The sequence below is a fragment of the Leuresthes tenuis genome, unplaced genomic scaffold, assembly GCF_036924035.1.
Source record: "Leuresthes tenuis unplaced genomic scaffold, fLeuTen1.0.hap1 SCAF_7, whole genome shotgun sequence".
Classification (NCBI taxonomy): Eukaryota; Metazoa; Chordata; class Actinopteri; order Atheriniformes; family Atherinopsidae; genus Leuresthes; species Leuresthes tenuis.
In genome coordinates this window covers 23,192,303-23,210,297 of record NW_027325361.1, presented here as the reverse complement: position 1 = coordinate 23,210,297, position 17,995 = coordinate 23,192,303, and the positions used below count along the sequence as shown (strand labels likewise).

Sequence of the window (17,995 nt, the reverse complement as noted above, 5' to 3'; positions counted from 1 at the left end):
TGTTTTTTTCTCAACTGTGACTTCATCTGGCTCTGCTGTTTGTAACTGTTCAGCCCATGTTTCAGAGCACCGTGAGCAAAGGCAGATCTGGGAACATTCGGAACAAAACATCAGTCAGTTTAATCAGCAGCACACCAGGAAATTATACCTGCCTGTTTCTACAGAGACACGGCAACCTGGGCAGGACCTTCACTATCCGCTCACTGTAACAGCAGAGCGCTGCACTCTGCTCAGCATTAAAAGAGAACAGAGCTTTGCAATGAACTGTGATGACAGGCCCTGACTGTTAGAGTCATCGCTGATGACGGAGTTCTGTGATAAAAACAGAAGTGACACAGTGACACACATACCCAAAGAGCCCACAGAAAGTGTCACTTTGCTGAAGAACTTAGATGATTTGAAAAAGTTTCTTTTCTCCATGCCGAACACTGCTGCACTTTGCATTTACTTTACATGTTCAACGCGCAGTTTTTGCTATGAAATTCTGCTTCCTCGCACAGTTCATAAAGAGTAAAAAGGTGAGAGAACGTTAGAAGCCAACACTGTCCAAGTTAAATGCATTCGATTTAATTCCCACCTGTAACGGATGTCTTTTGTGTCAACCCATAAAACTGGAACACAAAGTGAGAACTAGCAATTACAGTCATTAACTCATGATTAAATGTGAAGGGAGTGGTGCATACGTGACCCAGACACAGAGGAGTCTTTTTGTTTCTAACAGGTGAAGTGTGCCAGTTTCTTCACGCACGCTTTTTTCTAAAAGCTCAACCATAACCCACCAGATCACACGATAAAAATCTGTGGGTCACCTGGTACAGAGTTTGAATCTCTTTTCATCTTTCTCTGCTCTACCTATTCGCTGTCTTGCCATTTTAATCAGTGTCTGAATTTGGCAGACACACTAAATAATAATGATGTTTGCACTGACACTCGTATATCTTTATCTATCGCTTTATTTAGCTTTTAAGGTCAAAGGGAATTTCATATGGTCAATTATAGTTGCTGCGATTCAAGGCTGATTCATGCTCCAGCAAAGATCAACGTATACAAACTCAGAAAGAATGTGCAATATGAAAAGTAGAATTACCACTTCCCGGTTGTATGCCTTCATCAAGTCCCCAACTCACATCATTCATTTCTTTCATGTCCACAAACAGTGGTCGGTTTGATGTCCAGTGGCAGAAACAGCTGACTGCTCGAGTGGTCGGTCATGTCACTAACAAGATCCCATCAGCACTGGTGTGCTTTAAGAGTTCTGCACTAACTCACGTGGGTCACAACTCCTGTTTGACAAAGGTATCTGGCCTCGTGTTACTGTTTTATACAAAACATAATGACGCCACAGTGAAGCGGACCGTATAAAAATGCTGTTGCATCATTAGTTTTTCTTGTTGGACATGGAAGGAAGGACGTTTAAAACCAACAGAGCAGCTGAGAATCCGACAAGGCATCCATTTTCAACTCTACCTGGAACGGATATGTTTTGTGTCATCAGATAATACAGGAACATAATGAGAGAGCTTGAGTGATACACGGACAAACAGAGAGAAAGCCTACCCGGGTGTGAGTGCGGATGTGCATCTTCAGGCCATCGTTCTTGCTGAATGCTTTGTCACAGTAGGGACACTGGTATGGACGCTCACCTGGGAAATGAAAAGCATTAGTGTGCATGACACAAATAAAACTGAAACTACAACATAGAGGAGTAAACTTGTTTTTAAGCTCAAATCTAGATCTTGGAGATATAACAGAAATGTATGAATGTGGCCACGGGCCCACTCAGAAGCCTATAAAAACATCAAAAAAGATTTAAGCTGTATACTAATTCACAGGCAGATCCGCCTCTGTCCCTGTTTCCTGATGTAATGGAACACAAACTTGACCTAACCTCCAGTGGAGCATGTATCATTCACCCAGAGTTGTTTGTGTCCACACATTGACTTTCCGCTGCAGAGCTAAAGCTTGTATTGGCTACACTTGGTGGCTCTCTATCCGAGCTTCGACTGGCTAACGGCACTTTCGAAAGCAATCTGGCTTCTCCCGGCTGGATCAAAAACAATCCAGCCAAAGTTTTGCAGATCCTATCTGATCCCACACTGCTCATGGCAAAGAGAAAGTGACGGGCTGTCAGTCAAACGCTCCACTGACACATGGATCTGTTTACCGTGTTCTGATCAACAGGCTAGATAAGAGCCCCTGAGTTGATTACTGATCTACACAAAGGAGGTGAGGTAACAAGCTATCGGACTGTGCTGAAATGAAAGATTTTGATGAGAAAATTCAGTAAAAAAGTTGACCCCAAATATCAGGATTTAATCATTTTAATTTTGTTTTATACTGTAAAGATGAGATGAATTCCTGTGTCCAGAAAGCTATATTTTCTAACGCGTCAGGCCTCATGGGGGCCAGCTACTCTCTGCTGAATTGATCTATATGCCTGCAGGTAAGCACTGTGCAATTTAACCAAAACAGTTCCAAAAATAGAAATCTAAAGCTACACACTGTTTCTCATTCCTTCAGTAGAACTATCTAATCTCTTATCCTCTTTACAGTAACATAATCTGTCTTCAGTGACTGAGTGTTGAACAGGCAAGCAAGTAATTTTATTGGTGGGGGAGATGTGTTGCCCCTTTAAGTAATAAGGTTAATTAGCTGTGTTTCCTTGGGATTCAAAATGTGAAGATGCTCATTAGAACAGAAAATCCATCAAGGGAACATATGAGAACAGTAATATCAGCTCACTGCTATAAACACAGTTGTGTAGGATGAACATGTCTCTCCTGTTTCTCACATCAAGTCCACGTCTGGTTAAAGGGCCGACACGTGAAGCCTTGTTCCAAGTGCACAGTAAGCATTTAATGGACATTTTTTATACAATTCTATTAAAGGTTGACTTGCAAAAACTTATGCTCAAGAGCTTTATCTTGACACTTTATATTTATGTCCCATAAACCGTGCGTCTGTCAACAGAAAAGCTACAACAGCTGTCATGTAGCAGATATACAAGTCGGGGTCTAAACCCACCATAAACCTCCCACAAGAGGGCTTCAGAGGAGCACAGGGAGGAGCAGTGACACCAAGTAATAAAACCTCTAACCTCAGTTTAGTGTGGAAAGGGTTAACATGACATATGTGGCCTGATCGTACATGTGCACGAGGACAGCTCGACATTCTGTCCCTAACCCCCCGCCACCCTGCACAATTTCAGCCTCTAGGAGGCCTTTTGTTGACAAACAGGAAAATCTGAATCCCAGATGTGTTTTGAGAAAGAGGAGAGCAAATCCTGTGTCTTATGTAGCATGTGTGGTATCGGGTTAAGACTCAATGCTAGCCTTGGGGAGTCCTGGAGAAGGCATTAGTGAGCTAATAGCACTGGGGCGCAGTGTGCTAGGGTACTCTGCGGCTTGGAACACATCCCTTCCAGGAGCTGGCTATTGTCAGTTAATACCAGCCACACCCTGCCACACTGAGGCTGCACACCAATCCACCTACTTAACCTATACACTCTTCTGTTCTGAACATGTGCGATTCATCCAGAAAATGCTAACAGAAAATGATGGTATTCAATATTCTGAGGGAGGTCAGTCATAAATATAGTCACTTTTAGTGCAAATAACCAGCACTTAATGAGTTGTGTTCAAAAGTCATGGCTCTTCTTCTGTTCTGGCCTGCTTGGAATAAAGCAAGAGCAACTCAAATAAGCAAATGCTACTTGGAAACTGTAATTGTAACATTCCTTCATCATCGGTCTCTGTTATGCGTGTGAGTGTCTGTTCTGCTGAGTGTTACTGTAACTAGAAACCCCCCACTTATTCCCCAGATTGAGCCAGATTGTTTGGGGATTATGAGGGGTGGCTGCAGCACTGAGCCAGGGCTTTATGTGTGTGGAGATGGTAACTGATTTAGCATGTGCTGAAACAGTACACCGTCTCTTTGACCCAGGGTGTCTCCCCCCACCCCCCGCTGTGGCCCTCACACTCCTGGTCTGCTAATCGATCCGTTTGGCACCCCTTGTGTGTCGTATATGTGTGCACATACGGCCATGTGTCTGGTTAGCAGATGGTCGGCTTTGTCGTTTTGCCTGCTGCACAGCATTCGAGTTACGGAGAACTCTTTGTAGCTTCGGGGCTCCAGTCTGAAAGACATTAGCGCTGTCCGTCAGAAATTAATTCCTGGCTTCCTCCAGTTCAGGCAGACAGTGGCCCTCCACTGTCCTTCTCTCCACCCTGTGCCACATGCCAGCGGGGGCCATGGAGGTAACGTGATAGCAGCGTTCCGAAGATGATAAGACATTGCCTTTGATGAGCCCACGGTACGCCCAACAACTTTTACACTTGACCTTTCCATTATAGCCAGGGTCTCAGATGATTTCGCCACTTCCTCAAACAATTCCTTACACAAGTCTGAAGTCGCCGGTGTATGAGACAAGTCCGTGCCCGGGCCCTGCCACACATGCTGCACATGTGAACCTGACATATCTCAAAACCAAATCCTCCATATAAATCATGCATCTCAGCTCCCTAAAGCAGTTAAAGCTGCAGCGGCCAGGCCCCATTCATCAAAGAAGCAGACAATAATTCAGTACATGGTGATTTTGCTTTACAAGATTGTAACCATGACCACAGTTAAGACAAACAAAGTCATCTGTATGTAAACAGGTTCAGTGATTCCAGAGTTCTGCCAGATGTCAGTCTGGGGGCAGCTGTTCTGTCTTGAGTTCACATAAAGCTACAACTTAGCTTTAAAAAACACCAAAATATGGCTTTTTAGAAGAACCACAGTAAATGACACTGCCAACCAGACAGTTAGTGCAGCACAGTGTCAGGAATAGGTGAAAAACATTCATTTTACACTGCTCCTCCATCACCTCTTTTCTCACTTAGACACTGATATTTGCACAAAGAACAAGAGTCCTTTTTATCTCGTGCCACAAAACAGTCCCAGCAATCCCACATAAAGCACACGCCGTGAAATGCACACAGAATATTAGTTTTCTGCCAGCGCCATTTATATAATTAGACAAATATTTCAAAATTCACATGGCAACGATTTACTGATGTTAAAGAGCTACATGTAGTACATAAGTGCAACACGAGCCTGTGGCTTGTTGAGGTACATATCAGAGCAAATGTCAGTGAGCCACCACTCACTCAACACAGCGTCTGAAGAAAAACAGACACTGGGATTTCCCCTGGATGTATAGGATCTAGTGAAAACAACCTGTTAATAACAGCATATAGGGGTTTTAATAATTATTACCTGGCGGCCCAGACCAGTGAGAACTCTGCCCTTTGACTGTATCTTTGGGTGCAAACTGTACATGTGGGATACTGTAAATGCAGTGTTTACATGAAGTAGCATATGGCTTTATTCAGACATGACAGGACCTTTTGTGGAAAGAACCACATGTGAAAGTAGCAGCGCTGCAAGGAAACTGCAGCAGTATGAAACGTTTCAGTGGTCACTGATGGACTTGGAAGCTTAAATTGCCTTTGAATCCTGATGTGATCATGGGACACTGGATCTCTTTTTTTTTCTCTGGAGGATCTTTTTTACATTTTATAATCAGTTCTACTGTTTCCAAGTCAGGAAATCCTGATGCCTCACACTACTGTGTAAAAATAAATGGAAATACGGTCTGTAAGGCAAAAACAGTGTTTACAATCCAAACGAGCTTAAAAACCAATATTTGGTCTGAACACCTTTATCCTCCAACACAGCCTGAGCCCTCTTAGACAGCTTTCTTGCCATTTCTTTTAGTAGTCTTCAGGAATAGTTCTCCAGTCTTCTTGAAGGACATCCCAAAGCTCTTCTTTGGATGTTGGCTGCCTTTTGTTCCGTTCTCTGTCAGATGATCCCACACTGCTTCAATAATGTTTTGGTCCGGGCTCTGGGGAGGATTCATCCCTCCATAAGACCTGTTGCCACTGATTTTCAGTCCACTTCTTGTGTCATTTGGCATAGCTCAGCCTTTTCTCCCTGTTTCTCTTCCTTAAGAATGGCTTCTTGACAGCCACCCTTCCATGGAGACCTATTGTGATGAGGTTTCGGCCAACAGTAGATGGATCGACTGAAAGTCCAGATGTATCTCTCAGGTCTTTGCTGGATTTCTTTCCTATTTAGGCTTGCTCCTCTTATTTTGTCCTCCCAGTTGAATCCCTTTTTTGAGGAACACACCGCACACTATGCTGAGATATACCAGGTTTTCGGCTTAATCTCTTTGGGAATCCTTCTGCTGGTGCAAAAATACTACTGTATGTCTATCATTTTTTTGTAAATCAAACGAGAAAAAAATCACATGTCTCTGCAACAGGCTGCAAGTGTCATTCAAATTTGTTCTATTTTTTAAGTTATGTGTAGACACAACACTGGTTCAACCCTTGAGTTGAGTGTTTTAGACTGAATATTGCATAGGTCAGTGCTACTTCGCTTCATAAACAAAAGACATCCTGAAAATGAACCAAAAGGTCTGCCAATGTCAAAAGAATAACTTCAGAAGTGTCTGGAGAACTATTGCTCAAGACAACTTCAAAAGAGCACCAAAAAGTCGGGCATTTTGGAAGCTAAATACAAAGAAATGAAGGGCGGCTCAAGACTTTTCCACATTTCTGTCTGAAAAGATTCTTTGAGTCAGCATTCAAGTGGGGAGAGCGTTTTTTTGCTACATATTCAGTTATTCCTCCGTGCATCTGGCAGCGACTAAAGCTGAAAACATAACAAAGGAGACACCTGGTCTCATTATTCTTGAGGCTGCCTGAACCAAATCGCACTGCAAGAAAAAAAATGTTTTTATAAGGTGATCTGATATGCAAAGAATCCCCATAACAACCTCCCTCAAATTGGCTCATTCACATAGTTTCATAGTTTACTGAGTGATTTTATTTTCCTTGAGCTTACTAGATAATACTGCATTGCACATTTCTTTATGGAATCTGTCTGATCTTTCTCCATGCAGTGAGGCTTCTCCAAAAACTGACAGCATTCACTACAAATGGCTGTTGTGTTGGGGCTTACTGTAGGTCCTGTGTTGCTTTTGACTCTTTCATGCCTGGCGACATAAAGTGAAATTGATACAACAGACTTCAAATCACCCTGTCTCATATTGTTCAGTTTGCGGAAAAAGTGTCTTTACATGTTTATCCGTTACAGTGATCATTTTGTACAGGTAGCTAACTCTATACGTTTACAAATGTTCCTTTTTGGGCGACTGAACATGTGTAAGCATCCTGCAAACCCGCTGGCCTCATCGCAAGTGAAAAAAACACCGCAAAGCTTAATTTTTCCAAGGCACACACCAGTTTGTTGTAACACAACTCGTGGGCTAACGGCGATCATTGCTGCCAAGATGACATGTCCTATGATGTCAGTATGACACGGAGTCACTGGGTTCTGTCAACGTTTCCCTTGGAACAAATCCTTTTCATGACCCCACCATGGTTATTTGCCGCATCATGGCACATATGGTGGGAAAATCTGCTCTCACTGCGCTGCGATGTGGAGGAGGAGATATCTGCCGCATCACGGGGCCAAAAAGAATCGTTTAGAAAATGATAGAAACATCCGTCACGACTGCTGAGTTCCACAAGGTCTTCCTCCAGCTTTTTGACAGCTTCAATTTTATGGGTTGTCTGTGATCTCATAAAGGCTGCTTTCTGAGAACACGCCAGCCTTTGTGGCACTACATCTAATTTGTTTGAGCTCAACATGATGTTCTAACCAAATGAAACTGAAACTAAATCCAACTCAAATACACAGTACATGCCTTCCCTACTGCTTAATGCTGTCGCATTGATTTTCTTTCAAATTTCTCTTTAATCTGCTTCACACTTTGGCCTTTTTACTCACCGACTTTGCTCATAAAGCTCTATTGTGTTAGGGGTAAAATGATAGGGGAAGGAAATCTCCGGGGAATTCTTACAAAGTCCTCAGTATTTAGCGGGTAAATAATCAATGCTGACTTTTTCCTGTGAAGCAGGAAGACAAACAAGATCAAGCTTTCCTGTCTGCCATCCAGCGAAGCTGCCGATTTAAAGGCCTCCACCTCGGCTGGTGGCCTTCTGTAAGAGTGCGTGGTGTGAGAAGCAAGACGGCCTTTTTAAGCTGGCTCTTACATTAACAGGGTCATTTTACAACTTGCGAAAAGTTAATCTCACAAGCTGCATGTCCACTGATGAGTAACATGGGCTTAAATTACTCGTCACCGTTTGACAACAAGGTGTCAGGGGTTGTCGCTCAGGGAACGACTCGCAATGCACATCTGAGCTTTTTTTTCCCCTCTCTCTCACAGACACACACACACACACGCACACACACACACAAAATCAACAAACAAACAACAACAACAAAAAATCCTGACTATAGAATGAGGGGACAGATTTACAGCCAGTCAGGGTCACAGGTCATCCGGCTGGATGCTTTCTTGGAGTAGGCTTTTCTTTATTTGCTCCTTTCTTTCTTTTAGGTGTCCCTTCGGCTCCCACCCCTCCCCCAACATTCCTCCCTTTTGTTTATTCCATATAAATACATTCAGACTGGCCTGTGGACCACACTGGTATACATTCTCTCTTTCTGTTGGTTAGTCCCTCACACATACACATGTACGCAAACACACACATACACACAGATACAAAGGGAGCTGTTGACAAAGCGTGGTGGTCTTGTTAACAGACCACCACTCAATACGCGTAAACATTTTGACACACTAATCTTACAAGTGGCTGCAGGGTATCTTTGATAAGTTCTCATAAATACTGTTGAAATCATTTTGGGTTTGATGGAGCTCTAATGAGGCTGACCGATAACTCAATGGAGGGAGACGTCACAGCAGGCAACATTTACTGAGACTATGAGACTTACGGCAGGTGAGTCTGTAGCCACAAATGGAAAAAAAAAAGAGCAAACAAGACAAGAAGAAGAAGTTTAAGAGGCAGTGAGAAAAAGAGGAGGTTGAGCAGAGAGACAGGAAGAAGAAAAAAAGAGGGACAGAAGCCAAGAAGTGGCAGTGTGGCTGTGCCAGGTCTCTGCACCAGTCTGTTGGTGAGGAGACGCACAGGAATTTGTAGCTTTCCAGTTTAAGGCAGTTTAATGAACATCCAGGGCTCTATTTTTGTGGCGCTGCAAAGGCCGCCGCAAGCTGCGCTGCAACATTTTCTAACATTCTAACGTGCTCCATCCATTGATTATGGTTTGGTTTTGCTGTGTGTGGCAAGATGGTGGACGCAGAGGTGCATTCAGATGGAATTTGTACTTAAACGCTGTTGTCAGGGCGTTGATACTGTGCTGGTTAGGATCAGGTCTGTTTGTCATGCTGAGATGATGATACTTTAAAAGAATAGTTCATTGTTTCGGCGAATGTATCTATTTCAGACCGGATGTTGTATCATCAACAGGAAGAAACAGGAAAAGCAATAATACAACTTAAAGGAGACATCAGACCCTAAAGTCCTTTTCTTCCAACAGGTTCTGAGTACTCAACAACCTTTAGCACACAGAAAACTGATGCAAACATTCTTGACAAGCATTTTTATTCTCAAATACTTGCATTTCCATTGTAGACAGTTTGGTGAAGGACAGCTGGTACTAATTGCTCTTTTAGGCACATTTTTGTCGCCGGTCACAACTGGTTCAAGTGTTAAAACATCGCACCAGCCGTTAATGTGAATACATCAGCCAGAAACCACAACGTAATCCCTCCACCGCATATCGACTCCATAAATCCTGAACCTCAGTTCTCTTGACTGTTGCTTCATTTCTAAATGACTAACGATAAGAACTGTTGCTTAAATGAACAGAGTTTTACTGACGAGTTTATGGTCGACATAGTCCTGCATTCAGTGACAAATGGGAAATTGGAATTTCCCAAATCAGACCGGAAGTCAGTTTTCTTGCTGGGATATGAAATATTAAAACTGTTGGAGAACAATTAGTTCATTTGTTTCTTATGTTAAGGGAACGATATAACTAATGATAAGAAGAGAAACTCTTAATGATAAGAGAAAAATCATTCTACTTTCAATGCAGTGTGAGTTAGTAGCAACTTTAGAAATCCAAACAAATACTCCCATGCACAAACAGCTCTCAAAGATGTCCTCTTTAAGTAAATTGTACTCATCTGTTGATTCACTTGTGAGCACTTGATGGATATTTGCCAATATGCAGCTGCTGTAAGGTGGATTTTAAAGAGGCGCTGAATTATCGAAGGCCACTAACCTGTATGGCTGCGGATGTGAACCCTTAGTGTGCCGTTGCTGGCGAACTTTTGTCCGCAGTACGGGCAGATCTTCTCCTTTTCCCCCGTGTGTGTCTGGTTGACAAATGATAAAACAGACGTGATGGAGGTTAAAAAAACAAAAAAGCATTCACCCTCACATCGTTCCTACATTTCAATGTGTGATCTTGATGGCTTTCAGGGTCAGAACGTTAACTTGTCGGATATTTAAAAAAAAAGAAGCTTTTTAATACCAAATCCTTAGATAAGAATTCATCCAAACATAATCACGTTTTTTCTGAGGTAAAAGCAGTCCCAGAATCTATATTTCACTTTGTTCTAGCAACTAAAACTAGCAGCATTGCAGCCTGTATCATGCACATCACAGTGAATGGAGATAAACATCAGCTCTCTGGATCAGAGAAGACAAACAGGCGATGAAGCTTTAACAGGGTCCAGAGCCCTTGGGACCTTAAGGTTAGGGTGCAAATATGCATTCATCTCTTAATCCTGCACCCCCCCTTTTTTCCTCTCCTTTCAGTTCCAAACAGTCCATGATGTTGAGCTCAATGGGCCCATAAGGGCTGCACATGAAGCTCCTTTCCTTCCCTTGCCTTGTTGAAATTAGCCTCTGAGTTCCTCCTCCTGGCCTGCTGTTAATTCTCCAGAAGATTTGAGAGTATGAAAAACTCAAACTCAGAGCGACAGTTTCAACAGCAGTACAACAATACAGGAACACCTCCACTCAGGGCCCCCGTCCTTCCTACCATCGCCCCAATGTGTCCCTCTGACACCTCGGGTGTTTCGTTACAAAGCCCTCCATCCACACTCTCACTCACACACACACACACACGTTCACACAGAAACAGATACGAGCACCCTAACAACCACAAACTCACACACCCTCCCACACACAACAATGCACAAACAAATCCACTTATACGAACACATGTGTCCCAGATGGAATAAAGTTGTTGGCTGTTGTTTGTACAACCGAGAAAATATCATTGGTGTGAAGCAGACAGTCAGGGGAACGCTTGCAATTTCACAAAGAAACACCACAAGAGTGTATGTGTGTCTATATATATATATATATATATATATATATATATACACATTTGTAACATATAATTGTAACATATATGTCTATCTGCTCAAAAAAAGCTTATTTGTTCCGTCTTCCAGAGGTGACACTATCTTGTACAAAGTGCTACACATACAATCTAATGCTTGCAGATGGATGCTGACACACACTTACACACCCTCTCATATAACATGAAGCCAGGCTCAATGAGGAGAAAGCATTTACTGTAACACAAGAGCTCTTCTCGAATTACTCCGGCCTGTTCTGGCAGATATGTGCAGCATTGCTGCTGCACATCCACATAGTGTGTGACATCTGATGTGACACAGAAGGATTAGAAAGCATCAGAAAGTCTACTTTCCAAAATCATTCAAATTCATCTTACACCCTGAAATCTTCTTTTCTTTTTCTAAAAACTACATATGTATAAAATCATATTTCAGGTGAGATGCAAATGTTTACTTTTAACACAGAGCAATAGTGTCAAAGTTTGCGTTAAACTAGATTTAAACAATATTGCAGTCAAAAGGCAGTTAACTATGCCGTGTCAAAACAGCCAGCGAGTTGTCATCTCCTCGGCAACCTGACTTTGATCAAGGACAGATCTCTCAGCGGCTTCCAGAAACCGTCGGCAGTGAGACACTTCAGCATGCCTGCTTTCGTCCTACCGCTCTCAGACATTTTCTTTTGCTGCGTGCCAAGAAGCTGCTTGGTTTCAATCTTGATCCGAAACCACACCGGACGCCGTCAGATTTAAAGCTCATAATCTACAGAGAGATCTGTTTGGGGGCTTTGATACCCTGCGGAGCTAATGGACTAACTGCCATTTCTAATCGATAAAGGAATTTATTTCAGATGCGTCAATAGTCAATGAGACAAAGAGTAAGACAAGATGCAAATCAATAGAAATATTTTAGTAGAGGGTAAAGCTGTCATTTATTTTCCAGCAAACTTTGTTTAGCAGAAGACTGGTGATGAAAAATCAAATCATTTTTTGCCTTAAAGTTCAACCTTAGGTTTCATAAGTTGTTTTCTAACTTTTCTACAACAACACCAATTTTCTCTGAACTCAATTTCAAAGAGACTGCAGACCTGTAATCACTGTGTGTGATTGAGGCCGGCTGGCTCGAGCCCTTTTCATTCACCTTCTTGTGGCTCTTGAGGACAGAAGGAGTGACGAAGGCCTTCTCGCACAGGTCACACTTGTACTTCTTGTGGCCGTCGTGCACCACCTGGATGTGGACGTTGAGCGTGTCCTTCCTCTTGAAGGTGGCGTCGCACTGGTCACACTTGAATGTCCTCTCACCTGCAGCAAGGATAGAGCATCATTTGTGGGAGCGACTTTCTCTCAGCCATTGTTGTGCTTCTAAACACACAACCATCACGCACAGCAAGACGGGACCCAATTTCACTGCAGTGATTGTGTGGACAGAAAACTACATAAAAGAGGGTTTTTTTGCACCAGACAGCCCACACAATGGTCTTTAGAATGGTCTGGCTCTGCTTTATTTCTGTTTAAGTGTGAAAAACATGCCCTATTTATTAATCATTCCACTGAACAGCGCTGTAATGCCAGTCAGACTGTCCGCAGACGCATTCATCAGGGCACAATCTCAGCTGTTCTCAGAGTGAAGCCTGATGTTTCCTTCACGCCTCTGCTCTCTGCCTCCACACAACAGCCTCTATTGTTGAAGAGTCGATGTTTCCATTATATGGAGATCATTCAATTTCCACAGAGTAGTTTAGTTTGGAGGCAGCAAGTGGCTACAAGCTTGTGCTCGTTCTCCGATTACCAAGAGTGATGATGGTCAGCTCAATAAGATGGAACAGCAGTGGAAGCTGAGGTTCACTGTGTTTTCAATCAGCCCCGAACATTCACTTGATGATAATTAATGTCAGTGGCACCCTCACAGACAGATTCCATTAATATACAGCTTCAGTCTGATATTAGGCCATGTATGCTCCTACGCAAACGGGGACAGTTACACAAACACACACATGCACAGGGTTATCCTCAAGATCTTAAAATAGGGTTGAAACACAGCAGCTGACACATAAATGTGCAGCGCTTCATGCGGGAACCACACGTGCTGATTTGAGTGTGAATGTTGCAACTTGTTGCACTCTATCTGAATGCAATTAAAGGTTACATGTCCAACCAAATCAACCAAAACAATATCCTAATCACCTGAAAAATAATGTATTTTAGGCACTTTTATCAAACAGTTGTGCCATTGTGAGGAAAATTCTCAATCTCTGTCAGCTAACTAGGGTAATGTGACAGTACAATCATGGTATAACAGTTTCTCACTGATTTCAATCACTATTACTTGGTCTAAACTTGCAAATTCAAATTGCAGTGAGAAATTCCTCTTTTGACTCCACTCTCATTTTTGGGAGTTAAACGTGCACACAGAGTGGAACACGATCAATTATCAGCAACCTTTGTGGGGTTTCTAAAGTGCAGATGTGCTTCTGTGAGCTCAGGTGCTCTTCCAGCTTTAGAGACCATTTTATCTCATGGTGCAGTAACTTATTAACAATTTATTTAAGTCTCTCACCTACAGTAGAGTGAAATTTCACGCTTGATCCCAAAGCCCCAGATACACTGTCTAGAACTTGATACATAATACAAGAGCTTGTATTATGTTGCCTGCCGCCTGGGACAGCGGCAGGAAATGCCTTGAGCTTTACAATCTCTTTTGTTATCTGGCTCAATTCGAAGACTAGAGCTGCATCCTGCCAAGCCTCAACCGCAGCTCGACTGTCCACAGACAAAGTTTCTGACAGAGTGTGTCAGACTGATGTCCTTTTGGAGAGAAACTGTGTTGTTAATGGAACTGGGTAAGTAAGGGATGACGGCAGATAAAAACATAGGACTATCGGCAATAAAACTCACTCAGCTGGTTTTAAAAGTAACAATTCTAGATGACTTAAGGAAAGCATATGGACACGATGACTTGGGTCATTTTTTCTAACACTGCTTAAGCTAACAGTCATCAAGATAGTAGGGTTTGTTTTGGTGTTCTTCAGTTTCAAATTCTGAAAAATCTGCATTCAATTCAAAATAACAAAGCTAAATAAACCATCTTGACATTTCAGTCCCTTTTAAACACACAGCCAGGTCTGAATATAAATATTTCAACCCTGTAGAACTTTACAAAAATGTCTTCCAGAGAGATTATGTTCCTTTTGAGACGAGAAGCAACACATTCTTCCTCTTACAGAACAGTTGAATTCAGAGGCAATTACATGCATCATTACACCATGGAAATACACACAAGAGTTTTGCAGCTGCAGCCTTTCCTGGTCTGGTACAACCAGAGCCATGTGGTAGCTACTGTTTGCTAATGCGGGCTAACTTAAAGCTGGGATATACTTTACATCTTCAGACTGATAGATTTTGTACAATTTACAGTTAAAAATGAATTGAAACAATAACTAAATCTATCATATATTTGCCAGAAAGTTCAACCCAAGTCTGCAATATATCTCTTTATCTCATGTTTCCTGTCATAGTGAGCTAATTGGAAGGCCATCCCACCCATTTAGCTCACTGTGTTCTGATTGGCCAACCCCTCCGTCAGCTCTCGTCAGCAAGAATCATCATTACTGGTTGCTCTATAGAGGTAGCTATACATGTACGTGTTTGTAGAGAGAGAGAATCGGGCTTGCAGGGCAATCCCAGTACCGGCAACAACTGCATCCACGGAAAAAGCATGTTAGAAAAGGAAGATGGCATTATTAAAAAGAGAGCCAAAAAGACAACATTGGCACATCCTTTCAGCGATGGAGAGATCTCAGTGATTCCACTGAACTGAAGCTGGATCCTGAGCCGACATGCTCTTCTCCTGGATAGGCAGGCCTCTAACGCCACATCCTAGTGATTTCCAAGTTTGTACTAGTTGTTTATTGCGAGCTGATAGCTACAATGAGTGTCAGCTGTTTCTGAAGGAATAGTGTTCTGTTGTCCACAAGCCAAGGTTATGCTGCTGTGGTGGATAACGTGACATTTTTCCTCACGTTTAGGTCACAAACATCAGAAAGTCGATCCGCGGTAATCAATCTAAAATGATCTAACCCTATATAAAGTATCTGAAAACAACATGGCTGTATTTATACGAGAGCTCCCTAGTGTGATGTTACTGTGATGAATTCAATACATGACCGATGAGCATGTCTGCTGTCCAGAAAGCTACACGTTGTTTTTTTGACCAGTTTAGTTATCCCAGTTATCTAATGACATGCCGGAACTATAGTCAAGGGTCGCAGTTTTCACAATCATTTGTCAACAGGATATGTGAGATAAACGCTTTTTCATCTGGGGCTTGGTATGGATCGACCCATCATAAGACTGTTTTTGTACCAGGGTTGCAAGCAGCTGCCTCCAGTCAGCTGTAGATGGATCAGCTGAAGGGCCAGATGCATCCCTAAGGTCCTGTGTCAGGTCTTTGATTTTGATTTAGATTTTTTTTTCTCCAGGATATCCCTTTTAGATACTGTTTTTTTTTGGGGGGCCCTACACTTCTTTTGCCCTCCACCTGTTTTTGTTTCTTTACTTTTTTTAAGGACATACTGCACATCATGCCATGTTTTCAGCTAATAGGTTTTTGGCAATCTTTTTGGTTGCTAAAATACTATTTTCTGTCTGTGAACTGTTATCTTTGGCATTTTTTTGTAGATTGAACTAAAAAAAAAATGGTAACAAATTATGTTTCCTTGCTTCAAGGTGCTAGTAAAAGTGCCAAAAGAAGGAATTCAAAGTTGTTTTTTTCAAAGCAGTTTGTTATACGTAGGCACAACACCGGTTCATTCCTTGAGTCAGATGCCTTTTCATGCTTAAATGGTTCATAGGTCAGCGTTAAGCGGCTTAAACATAAAGACAAATTCCTCTGAAAGTGGTCAGGTAGGGCAGGGCTGAAGTCAAAATAAGAGTTAAAAAAAAAGCAGCCAGTAACCAAAAAAAAAAAAATAATTGAAAGAGCTTCCTAAAGCCCTGAGAGTTATTGCTCAACACAACTTTAAAAGAGCAAAAGAAAGTCTGGCTGCATAGAAGCAAAATATAAAGAAATGAGGGCAGTTCAAGACTTCTGTACAGTACTTTTAGGACACTATAACCCAACATAAAGTAAATGTCATATAATCCCAAAATGTGTGACATGGCCTCTCTAACTTCCCAGTGAGTGTCGAAGAACAAAGAAATTGATACTCACTGTTGTGGATGAGAAGGTGGCGCTGTAGAGAGAAGGGGGTGCGGAACAGCGCCTTGCACTCCTCGCACTGAAAAGGCCTTTCTTCAGAGTGCGTCTGCAGAGAGAGCAGAGCAGCAGTGTTCAGCATGTGTGTGCTGAGCTGCCTCCTGCCTCAGCAGGGAGGTTAGGGAAGCTTCATCAACTGGCTCCACTTCCAGCTCCGTCTGTTTACTTGATGAAGATGAGCAGCTTAAAGGGTTTTAGTTCAAAATGCCTCTGTCTATCTCTTCAAATGACACCTCAATTCCAAAAGTAAACAGAACCTGAGGGAGGCGGGAGGGCCACCAACAAGACAGTGATTGATTACAGCCTGACAAAAGGCGAGCTTTGAAGTGACAGAATATCTCCTTTAAAAAAAAAACGTTAACAAGCTTGTGGTATAAAGACGATAATTACAACTCCCACTTAACTGCAGTAACAGATAAATGGATCATTTGGTGCGATGCAACATTTGCTCACCTTCTTGTGGTTCTTGTAGACGTTGCGGTGAGCAAACTCTTTCCCACACAGCTTACACTTGTACGGTTTGTCCTCGCTGTGGATGATCTTGTGAGCCGTCACCTGGTCCAATCGCTTGAAGGATCGGCTGCAGATCTCACAGGTGTACGGCCGCTTCTCTAACGAGTGAGAGATTAAGACAGATCCTTTCTAGTAAACCGCCATGACACACGAAGGATGCATTTGTTTGCTGCCGCATGCTCTTACCGGAGTGTGTGATCATGTGGCGTTTCAGCTGATTGGTAGAGATGAACTTTTTATCGCATGCATGGCATTCAAATATTTCATGTATCTACAACACAAAAGCAAACAAAAGTGAGCTTTTACACTCTGGTCTGGCTGATCTTTTTTTAAAAAAAAAAGAAAAACAACTCTGCAGAAGTTCGAGGACAACGGTCTGCGATGGTCAACTGAAGCTAAATCTTGTCTGTTTTCATTAGACTGATGTCGACACACAGAAAAGCAATTAAAGTGATGAAAAGTTTCAATCCCCTTTCTGCTTCGCAGCATACTTCCAATAATTGCACACTGAATAGTTCCCCAGCGCACGGCTACAATAGCATATGCTAATGTAACGCAGTATAATCTTGTCACAGCTGCTTCTGCAAGAGCTTGTTCAGCTAAATGATGATAATGGAAGCTCTAAGCCTCTTTTGAGCTAAATTGTCATTATGGAAAGTTTGATTGCTCCTCTGCGTGAAATATACTTCATGCTCCGATGGTTTTGATTGTAGCTATAAGAACATGTCATAAACGTGTCATATTTATAATAACACTTTAAGTTTAAGTAGGAAATAATCCTTTGATACATCCTGATGTTTGGTTGGAAAAAAGTAGCTTGTCAAAACTTGATGTGATTGCAACCTAAATTAGGGAAGCACATTCTGCCTGTCTGATTTCTATTTTCTAACAGACAATAGCTCAGACGTAGCGTGTGATTAGACTAGAATTCCG

The 17,995-nt window shown here is 42.2% G+C and overlaps 1 protein-coding gene across 2 annotated transcripts in view; it reads right to left on the bottom strand.

Moving 5' to 3' along the window:
- prdm5 (PR domain containing 5) overlaps positions 1-17,995 on the bottom strand; it is a 36,423-nt gene that overhangs the window by 7,865 nt on the left and 10,563 nt on the right. For both annotated transcript variants that reach the window (XM_072388737.1, XM_072388738.1), the window contains exons 9-14: positions 17,249-17,333; positions 17,003-17,160; positions 16,505-16,598; positions 12,437-12,597; positions 10,210-10,303; positions 1,558-1,643 (exon numbers count right to left, since the gene is read on the bottom strand). In XM_072388737.1, the coding sequence (XP_072244838.1) occupies positions 1,558-1,643; positions 10,210-10,303; positions 12,437-12,597; positions 16,505-16,598; positions 17,003-17,160; positions 17,249-17,333 (678 nt within the window). The remainder of the gene's footprint in view (positions 1-1,557; positions 1,644-10,209; positions 10,304-12,436; positions 12,598-16,504; positions 16,599-17,002; positions 17,161-17,248; positions 17,334-17,995) is intronic.